This window comes from Carettochelys insculpta, chromosome 2, assembly GCF_033958435.1.
Source record: "Carettochelys insculpta isolate YL-2023 chromosome 2, ASM3395843v1, whole genome shotgun sequence".
In the NCBI taxonomy this organism is placed as follows: Eukaryota; Metazoa; Chordata; order Testudines; family Carettochelyidae; genus Carettochelys; species Carettochelys insculpta.
Window position 1 is genome coordinate 245744028 of NC_134138.1, and position 17537 is coordinate 245761564.

The window sequence follows — 17537 nt, forward strand, 5'->3', positions numbered from 1 at the left end:
GGAGCCCTCACTCCCACCTGAACCCCAACCCCCTGTCCCAGCTCAGTGAAAGTGAGTGAGCAGGAAGGTAGAGCAAGCCACCAAGGGGGGAAGAATGTAGTGAACAGGACCTTGCAGGAGGAGCAAAACTAGGGCAGGCTGGGCAATATTTTTCTAGGGCGCCACTCCCAAGCTTTTGGTAAGTGGTCAAGGGTCGCACTTTTCTACGGAGTGGGTGGAGGGTCTGAGAGAGAGATTGGGTACAGATAGGAGCTCAGGGAATGGGGCTGGGGTGCGGAACAGGGGGCGGGGGGAGATCTGAAAGGGAGTTTGAGTGAAGGATGGTGTTGTGACTTAGGGCAGGGCATTGGGATGCAGGGTCCAGAAGGGGGTATGGGGGCAGGAGAGGATTCTGGCCTTGGGGAGGGATGCAGGAGGGGATGAAGAGTCCAGGAGGGAGTTGGGACTGAGGTGAAGTATGCAAAGTTTTTCCTGGTGACTTGGGCAGGGAGTTGGGGATGGGAGAGACTGGGGTACCAGAACCAGAGTTTGGTCCTGAGACTTACTTGGGTGTCTCCCATCCACCAGCCCTCTGAGACAGGTTCCCTGCCTGCTGCAGCTCAGATTGGTCAAACCTGCTCCACAGGACCTCCACTCCAGGTGCTGAGGGGTGGGGGAGTTTACATGTGCTGCTCCTGTCTGCCAGAAAAATCTCTGAGCTCCTATTGGCCAGAAACCAACCTATGGGATCTGGGCAAGTTTTTGCTAGGGGACAGGGGCTGTGCACAGTCTCCCCCTTCCCTGGGGTCTGGAGCAGATTGCTCTATGGCACAAGAAGCAGCATGGGGCAGCCCCACACTGCTTTAGCGGCTTCTTGCTGTGTGCCTGAAGATCCCAGGGAGTGCGGGGCAGTCCATGGGCCAGATCCGGTGGCTTGGTGGGCTGGATTCAGCCCATGAGCCACATCTTGCTCATCCCTGAGCTAGGGTGTTCTGCTTTGTGCTGTTAGAAAGTTGGCAACCCTAGTGATGTCATTTATCGACAGCTGCTTTAGGTACCGTGCCACCTAATGTGATCCACAGCCTTATGTTAGGTGCCCAGGTCTGGGGAGAGAGAGGTGCCTAACTATGAGAACCACAAACACCAGCATGCTAAGTGGGGAGCTCTCTAAGCTAGCCGATAAGGAATGCCCTGGCGAGGGAGCTGAGCAAGGCTGGCGGAGGTTCTCTACCACTTAGGCATCACAGTTGAAAACACTCTCCAAATCCCCTTTCTGCCTGCGTGGAACCCGAGTCTCATCTCTTAGGAAAGCGCCCTAACCACTGAGCTACCTGGTACTGCATGGTGGGGCTGTTTCACTCTCCTGCTGAAGCTGTTCCACTTTATGTGCAGCACTTACCAGTCGTCGGACCAGCGTGTGGGAGTGACTCTATCGCAGTGGTGGGCAGCCTGCTGCCTGCAGACCCTTTAGTTGGCACCAGCCCCCACACACCTTTTGCACACAGGGGCACTGGAGCTCTACTCTCCCTCCTCCTTCTCCTCCCCCTTCCTCCAGCACCTCAGGGGTGCCGCAAATCTTCTGCGTCATGCTCCACCCCTGGTCCTTCCCCTCCCGCAGGGCTGGAACCCCACAAATCAGCTCTTCGTGGGCATTCAGTTCTGGGGGGGAGAGGGAGAAGAGTGGGGCCAGAGCATGAGGAGGGTGGGAGAGGAGCAGGTAAGTGCAGCACTCCAGTGCCCCAGTGTGTGAGTGGTGCATGGGGGAGGGGAGCAGAGAAGGGACGTGCAGCCCACTGAGGTGAAGGAGGGCCACTCATGTGTCCCACTTACTCATTGTGGTTGTCCATTGCTGCTCTGCAGCCCTGGGTTTAGGGCAGGGGGGTGACAGACTTGCTGGGCAAAGCGTGTGGGTGGGCCTGGCTCTATGTGGGACCTCAGATAGAAGGGGCAGAGTGAGGGTGGCCAGCCCTCTGTGCCACCCGGAGTGGATGCATTTGGACCTCTACCCCTCACCTGTCCCAGGCGGCCCTCAGAGCTCCCTGAGGCATGCCATGGAGTGCTCTAGCAGTCATTTAAAGGGCCTGGAGCTCCAGCCGCTGCTTCCACAGTAGCAGCAGCCAGAAGCCTCAGGCCCTTTTGAATCACCAGGCCCTGGGGCAGTTGTCCCCTTTGCCCCCACGGGCAGCTCTGTGCCAGGGTCGTCAGCTTGAATGTGAGAGAGGCAGGCTCCGGTCCCTTTCCCGGTGACGAATTGTTTATACAAAGTGGAACAGCTTGAGCAGGACGTGGGAGAGTCCTTCCCTCTGTGTACCTCAGAGCTCCGTGATTAGGGGTGCACTCTGAAGAGGACAGCTGGATTCAAATCCCTGTTCCACATTTGGCCCCAGTGGGATCTGAACTTGGGTCATGCTGCATAGGGGCTCTAGCCAGAGGACAAAGGTTAAAAAGGGGGCAGTACCACCACTGTCTTCTCCTCCTCTTCCAGATGTGTTTTGTCCAAAGCTCAGTGCAGACAAAACAGGCAGCGGGACACTGATTTTGTGAATTCCATTAAGGCTTAGGGTTCTGAGTGTTGAGGCTGGGGCTCACCCCGCTGGCATAAATTCAGGCACTAGGGCATTTCACCCTGGATTTGCTGGAGCAGGTTCAGTGGGGGGCAACAAAAGTGACCAAGGGGCTGGAGCAGAAGACCTATGAGGGTAGACTGAGGGATTTGGGCTTGTTTAGTTTACAGAAGACTTAGGGGTGATTTAATAGCAGCCTTCAACTTCCTGAAGGGGAGCTCTAAAGAGGAGGGTGAGAAACTGTTCTCAGAGGTGTCAGATGGCAGAACAAGGAGTAATGGTCTGAAGTTGAAGAGGGAGAGGTGTAGGTTAGATATTAGGAAAAACTACTTTACCAGGCGGGTGGTGAAGCACTGGAATGCGTTGCCTAGAGAGGTGGTGGATTCTCCATCCCACGAGGTTTTTAAGTCCTGGCTTGACAAGGTCGTGGCTGGGATGACTTAGTGGGGGTTGATCCTGCTTGAAGCAGGATGCTGGACTAGATGACCTCCTGAGGTCCCTTTCAGCCCTGTGATTCTGTGATTTAGGCACCTACAGGGAGAGTTAGGTGCAGCTGAGCAGGCATTTGAGATGTAAATGTTGACTTTGGTGAGGAAAATGTCAGTTAAGCATCTAATTCCCCTTGTGGATGTAGCTCACAAGTGCCTGCTGTAATGACACAGACAGCATTTTTAAAAAAATAAACACCCAGCAGATAACTGCAGTACTGTAAAGTGCTTATGTTGTGTGTTTTCCCTGTGTGATTGCAATTCCATCTCTCCAACCTGAGTGAGTATTGTATTTTTAAAAATGCAAGTTTTCAATAGTATTTGATATTTTCAGGAGTGGGGTCAGAGGGAAGCTAATTTTCTTCTTCGAGTGGTCCCCGTGGGTGCTCCACAATAGGTGTCGGGCTCGCCCAGCGCCGCAGATCGGAAATCTTCCAGCAGTTTCTCCTGGATTGTGCATGCGCTGGCGCGCGCCGCTCCCCTGCACACCCCCGGCCACGTGCGCGATCCGGTCCCCGCCAGTTCCTTCTCAACCGCCATTGGCTGCAGACGGAATCCGCTCAGGCTAAGGCCAGAGTCAGATTAGATAGTGTTTTCTACGTGTAAATTGTTGTTTTTTCGGTTACAAAAAAAAAAAAAAGACAAAGAGAATATCAAAAAAAAAAAAAAAAATGAGAGAGAGAGAGGAGCGGAGAAGAGAAGAGTAGACATGAAGGCCAGTTAGGCCGCCCGCTGCCCCGCAGGCCGGTGACTGCGATTTGGGTAAAAAGGCACGGATTAAGTGCTAAGTATCCTATTAACAGCAAAGGACTCACCATGATGGCCTCTTCAGGTTTTAAAAAGTGTGAGTCCTGCCGTGAAGCTATGCCGGCCTCCGATGGGCATAGTGAAAGCATCCGCTGCCTGGGGGAATCACACGTTACCCAGAAGTGTTCTCACTGTGCTAAGCTCACAGCCAGGGCCAGGAAAGACAGAGAAATGAGGCTTAAAATGCTCTTGTTTGACAAGGCTCTCCAGCCGGACTTGCCGGAGAAGCCTCACCCAGAAGGGCCCTCTGGGTTGCATAAGAGGAAGGCAGCTTCTCTGACACCCTTGGTGCAGAAACGGAGGAAACTCTCCCCAGCTCGATCCTTGCCGGCGGTTTCAGCGAGCGGGACGAGCGGAGCACACAGTGCCCAGCCACATACTCAGGCAAGCGGCAGCGCACGTGGCAGAGGCTGAGCCTCCGGTTACACAACAGCTGGCACGCGCGGCGCCTAGAGCGTCAGCGAGGCAAGCGCTGGACCCGGCGGCACCGCCACAGGTGGCACCGGCCCCCGCGGCACCAACAGTGCAGGGGTGCCAGGCACGGAGCCTGCAGGCACTGGAGGAAGTTACCCGCGCGGCACCGCAGCTGAGTGTGCTGAGCGCGGCGCCGACAGAGGGGCCGAGATCCCTGGCACGGGAGGGGGTGGTGCCAGCCCCGGAGGGGAGGGGCAAGGCAAAATCAAAAGCCCGGCACCGCAGCCCATCTCCGGACAGGGCTGCACTGCTCTTAGCAACAAGCCCTCCCCCTGTGCTACACACGCCGCACCAAAGGCCTGGGTCTCCACTGGCCTATCCAGAACCTCCTTCTCCGTTCCTCCAACCAATGTCACCATGGCTTGGGCCACCTTCACCTTTTCTGGGATTGGATCCCCTGGAGTACTATCACAAACCAGTTTCACCTCTATCTGTGTCGTTGCGGAGGTCTCGCTCTCCCAGGCATGGGGGGTACACACCCTGCGAGTGGTCTAGGTCTCCATCCCCGGACTCTTGCCCGTGCTGCCATGGTCATCCTTATCATGCTGGACACAGACACCGCAGGCCTACGCCCAGGGGCAGGTCCCCCCTGGCCGCTCAGTACCCCTGTGGACACTCCCGATTGGGGACGGAAACACAGTTGTCTCAAGGGGAGTTATTTGTAGAACCCTGAGATTTTCCTTCACAATCCTCCAGCGAGCAAGTGTATCATTGACCGCAGGAGCCCGAGGGTTCGAGGGAGGTTTACCCTAGTGGTTCCTCCTCATCCTCCCCAGATGAGGCCATGGCCCCCGGGGATGTCTCTCCCCCGGATGACCTCAAACAGTTTCAGGAGCTGTTTAAAAGGGTGGCTTTCACACAAGACATTCAAATGGCAGAGGTGCAGGAGAAACATCACAAACTCCTGAAAAATTTGAGACCCCCGGCTTCATCCAAAATTGCTATTCCGCTGGACGAAGCCATTATGGAGTCATCCACTACCATATGGCAGACTCCGGCCTCTGTTCCGCCTATGAACAAGAGGGCGGATAAGAAGTACTTCGTCCCGGCAAAGGGCATGGAGTTCCTCTTCAGTCACCCACAACCAAATTCACTGGTGGTCGAATTGTCCCAGCAGAGGTCAAAGGCTTCTCAGTACAAATCGGGGGGATCGGACAAAGATGCTAAGAAGCTAGAGCTGTTTGGCAGGAAAGTATATTCCTCTTCTACCCTGCTATTGAGAATGGCAAATTATGTGGCACACCTAGCAAACCATAATTTTGATAATTACTCCAGGCTTACTCCCCTCATGGATTCACTTTCAGAATACAAAAAGCTAGTGTTAAAGGCAATTGTGCAAGAGGGCTACACAGCATCGCAGACGGGAGTCCAGATTGCCCTGGACGTGGCGGATACGGTGGCATGTTCAACGGCTACAGCAGTGGTCATGCGTAGAGAATCCTGGCTCCAGACATCGGGTATCCCGAGGGACCTACAGGCGAAGATCGTGGACCTTCCCTTTGACACACAAAAGCTGTTTGCAGACTCAACCGACTCGGTCCTCCACTCCGGTAAGGACTCGAGAGCTACACTTAGAACCTTGGGTATTTATACTCCTCCATACAGGAAGAAAAAATATTATCCTCAGCAAAGATGCTACCCGTACCAACCACAGCGTGCCCAATATCAATGGGGCTACGACCAAGGGCGCCATCAACAGCAGCAACAGTACAGAACTCCCAGGCGACGTTCTCAACAAAGCCATACGCCCTTGGGACAGGCCCAAAGGCAACAAGTTTGACGGGTATGTTGGGGGCCGCACTATCACTACCATCGCTCAATGCCACCCTCATCTCATGTTCCATCATCGCCTCAGACCGTTCCACTCCCAATGGCAAAAGATCACCACAGACAAATGGGTGCTGGAGATCATAGCCACGGGTTACGCGATCCCCTTCCAGTTGCTCCCACCGACAAAGCCTCCCTCCAGGCCTCACCTCCGTGATGCTGCCCACGAGGCGAGGCTCAAGCAGGAGGTGGATCACCTTATGTTCATAGGGGCGGTGGAAAGAGTGCCGAAAAAATTCCAGGGGAAAGGTTTTTATTCACGGTACTTCCTAACAGAGAAGAAAACAGGAGGCTGGAGGCCCATCTTAGATCTTCAGGGCCTCAACCGCTACTTGCGCAAGCAGCGTTTTCGGACGATCACAGTCGCCTCGATACTCACGGCACTGGACGATGGAGATTGGTTTGCAGCCCTCGACCTACAAGATGCTTGCTTTCATATAACAATCCACCCGGCACACAGACGCTTCCTCCGCTTCATGGTCGGCAAGGAACACTTCCAGTACAGGGTTCTTCCATTCGGCCTCTCCTCGGCCCCCAGAGTCTTTACCAAAACCCTGGCAGTGGTGTCAGCCTACCTGCACAGACAGGGGGTGTTTATTTTCCCATATCTGGATGACTGCCTGCTGAAAGGGGCCTCGAAGGCAGAGGTTTTACGCATGATATGCATCACAGCGGACACGTTTTCTTCGCTGGGCCTAGTCATCAACCTCGCAAAGTCAAAGACCAAACCCACACAAGATATAGAGTTCATAGGGGCACGCATAAACTCTATCACAGCAAGGGTGTACCTACCCGACGCCCGCTTCCGCACCATCAGTTCGCTGGTGCAAGTCATCACATACAGCCCCACGGTGCCAGTCTTAACGTGCTTACAGCTGCTGGGCCACATGGCAGCAGCGATGTTTGTGGTACAGAATGCCAGGTTGCACATGCGAAGCCTGCAGCATTGGCTGGCGAGCGTTTACAAACCAGCATCCAACACTGTCCACAGGGTGGTGTCACCCATGACAGAGGTGCGCAGATCCCTGGCGTGGTGGGAAAACCCCGAGAATCTGCTAGGAGGGGTGCCCTTTCACCAACCACAAATTTCTATTTTTCTTACTACCGATGCCTCCCACATAGGATGGGGAGCGCACATCGGCGACAAGGTGAAGCAAGGGCTATGGTCCCCTGCGGAACAGACACTGCACATAAACATACTGGAGCTCAGAGCAGTGTTCAAAGCCTGCAAACATTTTTGAGATTACCTACATGGCAAAGTAGTCGGGATCAATACCGACAATACCTCCACTATGTTTTACATCAATCGACAAGGAGGAGCACGATCCCGTGCCCTATGTGCGGAAGCAGTCCGATTGTGGAACTGGTGCATCGCCAACAACATAACGATGAAAGCCTCGTACTTGCCAGGCGCTCACAACGTGAAAGCAGATCAGCTGAGCAGGCGCTTCACACTCACGCACGAATGGCAGATCCGCTCCGATCTGCTATGGCGCATTTTTCGCACATGGGGGTTTCCCCAGATCGGTCTGTTTGCCACCCAGCACAACAAGAAGTGTCCCCAGTACTGCTCCAGGGCAGGAGTGGGGTGGGGGTCCCTCGGGGACGCATTCATGATTTCATGGAGGGGCCCCCTACTTTACACGTTTCCCCCCACAGTGCTTATCCACAAGGTCTTGCAGAAAGCCAGAAGGGAGAGAGCTCGCATGATATTCATAGTCCCAACGTGGGATCGGCAGCAATGGTTTCCCTTGCTTCTGCGCATGTCAGACCACCCACCGCTCCCTCTACCAGTGGCGCCAGACTTACTCATGCAGGCTCAGGGTTCCATAGTGCGCCCGCACCCTCAGGGTCTGCATCTACAAGCATGGCTAATCCATGGCTCAGCTCCTTAGAGAGCACGTGTACGGAGGGAGTACAACAAGTCCTGGAATGTAGCCGAAGGACCTCCACCAGGAAGACTTACAAGCAGAAATGGACTCGATTCACAGCATGGTGTTCCGCCAAGCAGTTAGCTCCCCTTGATGTTCCTATACCTGTAATACTAGAATACTTATTGGACCTCAAGAGAGGCGGGCTTTCTCTATCCTCGCTAAAGGTCCACCTCGCCGCTATGTCAGCCTTTTGGCATACAGAGGAAGAGCCCGTGGTATTCGCCCATCCTATAGTTACCAGGTTCTTGAAGGGGCTGGTAAACCTTTACCCCCCTCGGAAACCGCTTCCACCATCGTGGAATTTGGACTTGGTGCTCAGCATGCTAACGAGTCCACCTTTTGAACCATTAGCCAGAGTTCCCCTACGTCTCCTTATGATAAAAACAACCTTCCTCCTTGCAATTACGTCAGCCCGCAGGGTGAGTGAGCTCGCAGCAGTGATGGCAACGCCGCCCTGCACAGTATTCTCAAAGGAGGCGGTAACCTTAAGGCTGCACCCAGCCTTTGTTCCAAAAGTTTCTTCAGAGTTCCATCTTAACGAACCAATAGTTTTACCCTCGTTTTACCCGAAGCCTCACAGCTCCAGCAAGGAGGCACGTCTGCATCTCCTGGATGTGAGGAGGGCATTGGCCGTCTACATAGACAGAACTAAGTCCTTCCGGAAAACGGACAGGCTTCTAGTGTCTCTCGCTCCCAGGTCAAAAGGGGAAGGCCTCTCTTCACAGTGAATTTCAAAGCACATTGTGTCCTGTATAAAAATGTGCTACGAGCTTCGAAAGACCCCTTTGCTGGCCCCACCCAGGGCTCACTCCACCAGGGCGGTGGCGGCATCAACAGCCTTCTTCAAGGGCATCGCGTTGAAAGACATCTGTAGAGCGGTGACCTGGTCATCCTACAACACCTTCGCCAAGCATTATGCCCTGCACCGGGTATTCGAAGAGGATACCCGTCTGTCGACAGCAGTCCTCTTGGGGGCAAGCTGCACATAAACTGATTACCCACCTCCTTACTTGGGTTACTGCTGGGTAGTCACCTATTGTGGAGCACCCATGGGGACCACTCGAAGAAGAAAGAGAAGTTACTCACCTGTAGTAACGATGGTTCTTCGAGATGTGTCCCCGTGGGTGCTCCACCACCCGCCCATCCTCCCCGCTTCGGATCTCTGTCTAGTGTTTTTCAGGAGCATTCGAGGCGGTTGGTCATGGAACTGGCGGGGACCGGATCGCGCACATGGCCGGGGGCACGCAGGAGAGCGGTGCGCGCCGGTGCATGTGCGATCCAGGAGAAACTGCTGGAAGATTTCCGATCTGCGGCGCTGGGCGAGCCCGACACCTATTGTGGAGCACCCACAGGGACACATCTCGAAGAACCATTGTTGCTACAGGTGAGTAACTTCTCTTTCTTATAATCTTTCTATCTAGGTAATTTACAGTTGCTTTTTTAAAATTATTTCTTTTTTCAAAAGTGATCTTAATTATGTATGCAGTGCTGTTGAAAGATAGCAATGACATTGGTTTGTGATGGTCCCAAAGTTCAGCTTGATAAGGCTGATAAGCTAACTGGTTAATGAGTAAACAGCTGCTTGTTTTGCTCAGGTACTGTATTTCACATTTCACTTCACTAAATGTCTCTACCAAGCTGTTTACTTCAAAAGTTGCTCAAATCAATGTGTTTTTCTTACACCTTTGCAATGCTGGGTTCCCTAAAATGTAAACAATTCAAGACTCTTTCTTACTGGCTAATTAACATGTATATTTCATATTGTTTTGTTTTAGAATGAGCTTTCTTTCCCTTAGTGAAGGTTACCTGCTGTTTTATTTATGGTTCACTCCTTACAAGATTATCTACAGCTTCATTCTTGAATGCTAGTATCTTCTTTACATTTTATATATGCACATTGAAGAAATAGTTCAGTGACTGAATTACAGAGTGGTAGGATGCAGTTAGTGTTTGGGTGAGATGCCAGAAATGTTATTTAATTACTAATTTCTAAGGGGAGGAGAAAATGCAGACTTATCATGTGGAAAAGTACTTTAGTCTCTTGAAGCAGCAATATTTGGATCATTCAGTAAAACAAGATGACCCAGACGGGTGAGCAGAGTGAATAAGGAGCCTTTTTGATGTTTAAAACCTTTTCCCAAGAAGGGTGGATGCCTAAAATGTCCTATTCTAGACCAAGGATTTAGATTCCAGGCTGAAAACAAAAAGAACTGTGTTTTGTGAAGTGAAACCAAATGTTCTTCTTACTGCTGTATCCATGCAGGTAATTTCCACAAGTAAATGTAAGTGGCTTTAATTATTACAGAATACAAACCTTTAGCAAGGATAATTTTATTTATCTTTGAGTTGCAATGTTGTCTAGTTTAAAAAATGGTGTTGTTATTAATACCACTTGAAGAAAAATACCCACAAATATATAGGTTAGAGAGAGTGCGTTTAAGCATCTTTTTTTAAAACATTTGCACCTGAAGGAACAGTCTAAAATCTGTCCTGAAGATCTTCTCCACATTTATAGAAGTCATGGTTAAGCTGCAGCTTGATTAGAGATGAGTTTAAGCGGTTATGTTGTTGTTTGTTTTGTGACTCGCTTGAAGTTTTACAGATCTTCCCACTATTCAATAAAAAGTTAAATAGGTATTCTTGGCTTCCCCAAAGGATTTTTTAGGATATTGTGTGGAGTAAACTTACGCATAAGCAGGGAAATATAAGGGCAACATCTTAGCCAAACATGTAAAACACCACAAAGGAAATATTTGCATAGGTGGAGAATCTAGATTTACATGCAGTGTTCCCGAAAGAACTGTCTATGATCAAGAAATATTTTAGTTATGTTCTTGATCCTGTACTATTTGGAAAGAGAGATGGGTATACCAGCTAAGCTGCACAGAAAGAAGGGAGGTTGGAAGGCTAGCTCATTCACGATAAATTGAAGCATCCAAAGTACTGATTAACATTGTCAGACTACAGGGATGGTGATGAAAGAATGGAAACGTTGAAATAGTAGCATAGGCAAAGGAGGCGAAACCACTAATTTGCAATCTACGACATCTTTTCGATTGGGTACTCTAACGTGGGCTTGTCACTGGAGCCGGTGTATGCCTCTATATGCTTTAGCGGCCACTGATGTTGTTCAAACTATTTACCAACTCTGTAATTTTCAGATGCACTGTTTATTTCAAATCTGAGTGTATCAGCTAGTGCAGAACTATTTTGACGTTTATTTCCAAAATTTTAGTAAAGTTGACATAGTGTTTTAGCAGTGCAAAGGCAAAATGGGAGACCAATAGCTTAGCTATAGAAACTGTATTATAATGCAACTACGAAAACTAAGATTTCACGTTAGTTTGGACAGTTTGGTTCTAACTTTATTCCGATGATGAATGCAGAAATTAACCAATGTCATTTGAAAATTAAATCTTTCACTTGATTAACAAAGCAATGGGATGTTTCTAGTGGACTGATAACAGAGCCTCTTAATTTAAAAAGTTTATTTACATACTGTATAAATATAGTAATCATTTTTGGAATGATACTTAGCATCTTCATCCAAAAATCTGAAAACCCTTGGCAACTGAGTATGATCATTAAATCCAGTGTACAGTTGAGTAAACCAAGTCATAGAGAGGTGATGTGATTTACCTAATGGGACACAGAGGGTTGATAATAAAACAAGATACAAAGTTCAGTGTATCAGTCCTCTGCTCTAACTCTGCCTTCTTATGTGTACCCAAAGGATACAAAAGATGTGGGCTAGCTAGTGCCACTTAGGTACCGCTTTGCATAAAGGGCAGCATGGTGTGGTGGCTTCAAATGGAGCACTGTCAGAAAAATGCATCTAGAAACATGCCACACCTACTACTGTGCCCTTTTCTGAACTGTAGCTCATATGACTCTGATTCAAGCTGTACGTGTATCTCATCTACATAATCCTGTGTTCCTGTCATTTTACCTATGCCCTTCCTCCTCCTCTTTCCATTTATGCTGTTGCCTCCTTCTGGTTGTCATTGGGTCACATCTTCAATTACAGTATAAACTCTTCAGGATGGAGACAGCATCTTTCTGTGTGTTTGTGCCCTGCCCAAACAATGGGGCCTCATTCAGGCATCAGTCTTGACTGAGAATGCCGTGTGCTGTCACAACACAAATAAGGAGTACAGAATAATAAACATGTCAGTACTTGACGCAGATGAATATGGGATAAGGACTGTACAATGCCAGGTTCTGGGCAGTCCTATTCTAGCCAGCATTCCAGATCCTGTATGATTTCCTCATTCATGTCATAACACACACAAATAGAAAACAGGAATTCTGAGCCGAATGACTCCTCTGCCTCAGAAGAAATGGGCGACGATTCAGAAGGAACATGTGTTAGATTGATTAAGGGTTATTAGACCTATTACTGTTAATTTTTGGGCTTTTCAAGTTTTCTGTTGGCACTTTTCTTCTCTTTTTGTCTGCCTGTCTGGGTTTCCCCTCTTTTAGGTTTCTGCACCTTGGAAGATTATTATTATAAGCTGACAAAGCAGATCTTTGCCCACGAAAGCTTATGCTCCAAAATATCTATTAGTCTAAAAGATGCCACCAGACTTCTTGTTGTTATTATAATGTACAACGATTATAGGTTTTGGCTTTTGCCCTGCTCTTGCAGTCACAGCCATTGCCACCTGAAGTCAGTAGAAGCCTTTCCACTGATTTCAGTGAGGATTGGATCAGGCCCATGCAGAGCATCCACCTTCAGCAGACCCAAATGTATGGCTATGTCTCTCAACAGGGCTGGCCATAGGGAAAACGGTGCCCTGGGAAAACCTTTCTTCTGTTGAAGTAGAGATACACAGCATGGCCACATGTCTCGAGTTTCCTGGAGGAGCTTTTAAGTCATGGTAGGGACTATGAGCACCTACAGCACAGACTGCTGCAAGCAGCATGCACAGCTCGTACACTCAATGCTGGCTTGCTGCAGCATCTGAGCCTCTGGCACCAGCAGCAAGAATGTGGAGCTAGCAACCATGCCAAGCGCTAGAGTGATGGGAGCACAGCCAGGCACAAACTGAAACCCAGCATAGCACACACCCGGCACAGGATCTCTCTCCCCGAGCTGCTGGAACCTGCCTGGCAGGCAATGCAGCGAAAGCGCAGGAGACAGTGGGGATATGTGAGTCTTCCCCTCCCCAGCCATCTCCTCACCCCCCCAGCCCAGAGCAAACTGGAGCACAGTGCAGCCTGGAGGCAAGGCCATCCCTGGCCCAGCTCACCCTTCAGGTTGCTCCCTCTGTCCCCTGGAGCTCCTACAGCTCATCCACTGGACAGACCTTCCCAGTCATACTTTGAAACAACACTACTTGCAACTTTAGCTCCTCCCAGAGGAAGAAGAGAGCCAAATCCAGCCACTGAGCCAGGATGCAATGGACATCGGGTAACAGAGGCCAGGGAAGGCACTGCCATCCCAAAAGGACTGGGGTGGCACACAATCTGGCTGGCTGGGGCACTGGCTGTGGTGTGGCTGCCTGGCCTGCCAGCTGGGAAGGTTGATCAGCATTCAGGAGGTGGGGAAAGGATGTGATAGCCGGCGCGGGGGTGGTGGGGGGCAGCAGAACTGGGGCAAGTAGCCTCAGTGGGGACTGGGCTCTGGTGGGCATGGAAAGAATGAGTCTGGTTTTGCCTCCCCAAGCCCAGCCTTCATCCACCAGCCATGCAGGACACCATTTGGGTAGCAAATCCAACCACAAGTGCAGAGCAGATCCTGGCCGGTGGGCACTTGCCTTTTAACCTGCCTAGGCATTGGCATCCTCTTGGCCAATGGTGGGTAATAAGCGGACCACTGGCCAGACACAATTTGCTAGGGTTGGTCCCTGGTGGTTTGCCAAATATTTTATTTACCTGCACATCCACAGGTGCGGCTGCTCTCAGCTGCCATCTGGCTGGGTACAGCAAAGTGCAGCCAAAGGGAGCTGTGAGCAGACATTCCTGCAGATGTGCCAGTAAATAAAGTATCTGGTGGCCTGCCAGGGGCTAGACCTGATGAACCGTGTCCAGCCTACAGGCCACTTATTGCCCACCTCTGCTCTTGGCCATGGTGCCTGCCTGTAAAGCTGGCCCAGTCTCACAAAGCAGGACAGACAGCTGTGTGTACAGATCACGTCAGTTTATATTTTATTCACTTGGGGTCATGTGCAGATTTTATTGTACTGCAGGGATTTTATTTGAAGTCCCATGGTATAGGAGTTCGCTGAACAAATGGCAAAACTGCCCACGTCTTTCCTTGTGGCAGCAACAATCTGGCCTGGCATTAGGTGTTCTTTATGGGTCATTCGTGTGCTCAACTTTGGTCTGTTTTATTTATTCTTTATTTTTGCTATTGCTGCTGCCAGGTTATCTTCATGCCTCCTCCTTGTTGATACCTGATATTGCAAACCCCTGACCTCCAGTCCTACTGAGCTGTAATTTCAAAGCGTGGAGCCTGCCGTGAGAGGAACAGCTGTATTGTATATACTGGCGTGGCAATTTCCTTAACAATGAAAAAGCTTGTGGGTGGGGTAGGCAGAGAATGTAACTAAACTCTTGCTTTACTAACATGCTTTGTACTCACTGCAATTCCAGCTACATTATCATAATAAGCAGTAAAAGTTGGACCCAAGGATTTCAAATAGATGCTGTATAACAAAGCACGTCACATGTTTCTAAATAAGTCAGGGTAGCGATCATTCTGATTTGGTGGTGAATTTGGTTTTTTGCTGCAATCCATTGTCAGTGGGGGCATGGTGTCAACACGTCTAGACTGCATCCAGGAATGAGCCTCCCAACCTGGTTCCTCAGCCTTGGAACAGCAGGGCTTGTGCTAGTGCACTGAGATAGCTGGGTAGTTGCTGCTTTGATATTGCAGCTCAGGTTCTCAAGCATCCCCACCTCCCTGGCTTTGGAGCCCAAGCCCTAATGCCTACACAGCTACTTTTACAGTGCTAGCACAAGTCTGTGGACCTGGGCGTGGGAGACTGACCACCCACACGCAGTGTAGACTTATCCATATTGGGTGCGCAACACATTTTAAAGCAAAGTATGGATTTTTTTTTTCTTTTGGAAATTAGGTCCCCCCGCATCTTTGGTGGTGCCCAAATGATCTTCATCCTTCCCTGTTTTAACGTTAAGCGCTCCTCATCAGCGACATTAATTAAGTTTGGACCAACGAGATCCCCTTCTGTTGCTGTCAGTAGTAATGCATATCATCAGGAGTGGTCAGTCCAGAGCACTGTGAGATCTGAGTTCCCTGTAGCAGATAGCACATCACTGTGTGCAGAGTTTTCATCTATGTCTCTAGCTGGCTAGCGAAAGACAGTCCATTTCTTTTCCCTGCTTGTTCCCTTCTTCCTGATGGCAGTTCCTGCAGCTCTTTTTATGTCAGTTTTATCTGGAAGTGATTGTAAGTGGCTATTTTTTTAAAAAAATCAATCTCTGAATCCTCTGAGCCATTTGGCCAATTAACACAGAAAGTCTGTGTTACAAGCTTGATATTAGAAAACTGTTCTGTGCACGCTATTTTTCATATGTATCAGCACAACTCTAGTAGAAATCACCTACACTCAGCAACGCTCGGTGTAAAATTTTCAGCTTTCTGCACAAAAGTAATTCTCTTGACATTATCAGAAGGCCAAATCCTGCAGTGAATCAAATGTCCTACTGGCTGTGAGAGTTTATTTTGCTTGAGTCAGGACTGCAGGTATCTGCATAGCGTTTCATACTTCATTCATGATATCTGTGTAAAAGCACCAACAAACTGTTCATGGCCCCTGCCTGTAGAATTAATTAATCATAGCTCTGTCTGTTTCAGACGGATATGCAAGTTCTTCAAGGCAGGGACTGTCATTACCGGGTGCATATCCATGACCTGTCAGAATGAAGGTCAGTTCAGGGCTCTCCACATGCCAGTACTGCAAATAGCCAATGAGATTATTCATAATATTGTTTGTGGGTTAACAAAAGAATTTAGAAAATTCTCCAATAGTCTGTTTAACATGGAACAATTTTCCTGTCTTCTTCAGATCATGTTTTCACTAGGAGCTGCCGTCTCAAAAGAGTTCATTCTATTTCAGTAGGCAACAAGGAAATTCAAAGTTTTTTTCACTGTAATTAATATCTTAGCAGTAGCTAATGTGATGTGTAAGCCAATGACCAAAGAGCTTCTCATTTGGATCTCCTCTATTTCAGATGCAAAGGGAAACTGCTTACGCAGGCCGAGACGGCTCGAATGCTCCCCGGCCAGGATCTGCCATGCACCCTTCCCGTGGAATTCCAAGCTCACCACCCGCTACGCCTGTACCCCACTCTGTGCCCCCCTCTCCATCCGGAATTCCTTACAGTGGTGCCAGGCCCGTGGGGGTGCTAGGCAACGCAACAATTCCCAGAGACAGGCTCTCAAGCGTGCCAGCATCAAGGTCCATTTCGCCGAGTCCTAGCGCCATTTTGGAAAGGAGGGACGTGAAGCCGGATGAAGACCTGAGTAACAAAAATCTTTCCCAGTTTCGAAATGAAGGCCTTTATGCTGACCCCTACTTGTTTCATGAGGGCAGGATGAGTGTTGCTTCTTCCCATACTGGACACCCTCTAGACGTCCCCGATCACATTGCAGCCTACCACCGCAATGCAATGAGGTCCTCAAATACTTACTGTAACCCCCCGATGCCACCTGACATGATGGAGCAGTCACTGTACAGACAAAAGCCAAGAAAATACCCTGACAGTCATTTGCCAGCTCTTGGTCCTAAAACTCCCCCTGCCTCTCCTCACAGAGTTGCTGACATGAGACTGATTGATATTCATACTCAGCATAACACTCATGTGCCCCTTCACGTCATCCAGCCGGATAGGTCTTCTCCTTGTCGCCAGTCCTTTAAAAAAGAACCAGGAGCACCTATGTTTGTGGAAATGAAAGCACGGAATGCTGTAGGTTTACCTGGCATGGTTGAGGTAGTTCCCTGTGTGGCTGACAAACAGGTGTTTGGCTATGGATCAGCTGCAGTGCCCAAAGACAAAGAGACAAGGTAAGACGGAGCAAAAATGTAAGGTATGTAAATAAGAGAGTGCCATGATCTTTGTGCGTAACCTAAAGAAACAAACTAGAGACTAGTACACTGGGATGTGGTCTTTAGGCAACAGTTAGATATGTAAATGAGAAGGCCAGTTGCAGCAAAAGGACTAAATTTACTTCCAAAAAGCAGTTGCTTCTTGCTGATGATCCAGGGTCATATTAATTAGTGTTCATTTCACTCATTTGAAAAAATAAAATGATTAAGTGGGATTTTTTTTTCCAGACAAGTAAATCATGTTACAAGAACAAATGTTATGCTGCTAGTGCTAATAAAGGCATATGTGTCACACCTGTTTGAAATGACACGCTGAATTACAAATTCTCTTTTGTATGGAATGGAGTTATTCTCACCTACTGTAAGGAAATGGAGAGAATTTATCACTGG

The 17537-nt window shown here is 49.4% G+C and overlaps 1 protein-coding gene across 13 annotated transcripts in view; it reads left to right on the forward strand.

Annotated features, from left to right (window-relative positions):
• Positions 1-17537, forward strand: part of KIAA1217 (KIAA1217 ortholog) — a 508293-nt gene that overhangs the window by 434560 nt on the left and 56196 nt on the right. For all 13 annotated transcript variants that reach the window (XM_074984884.1, XM_074984872.1, XM_074984878.1 and 10 more), the window contains one exon: positions 16273-17105. In XM_074984884.1, the coding sequence (XP_074840985.1) occupies positions 16273-17105 (833 nt within the window). The remainder of the gene's footprint in view (positions 1-16272; positions 17106-17537) is intronic.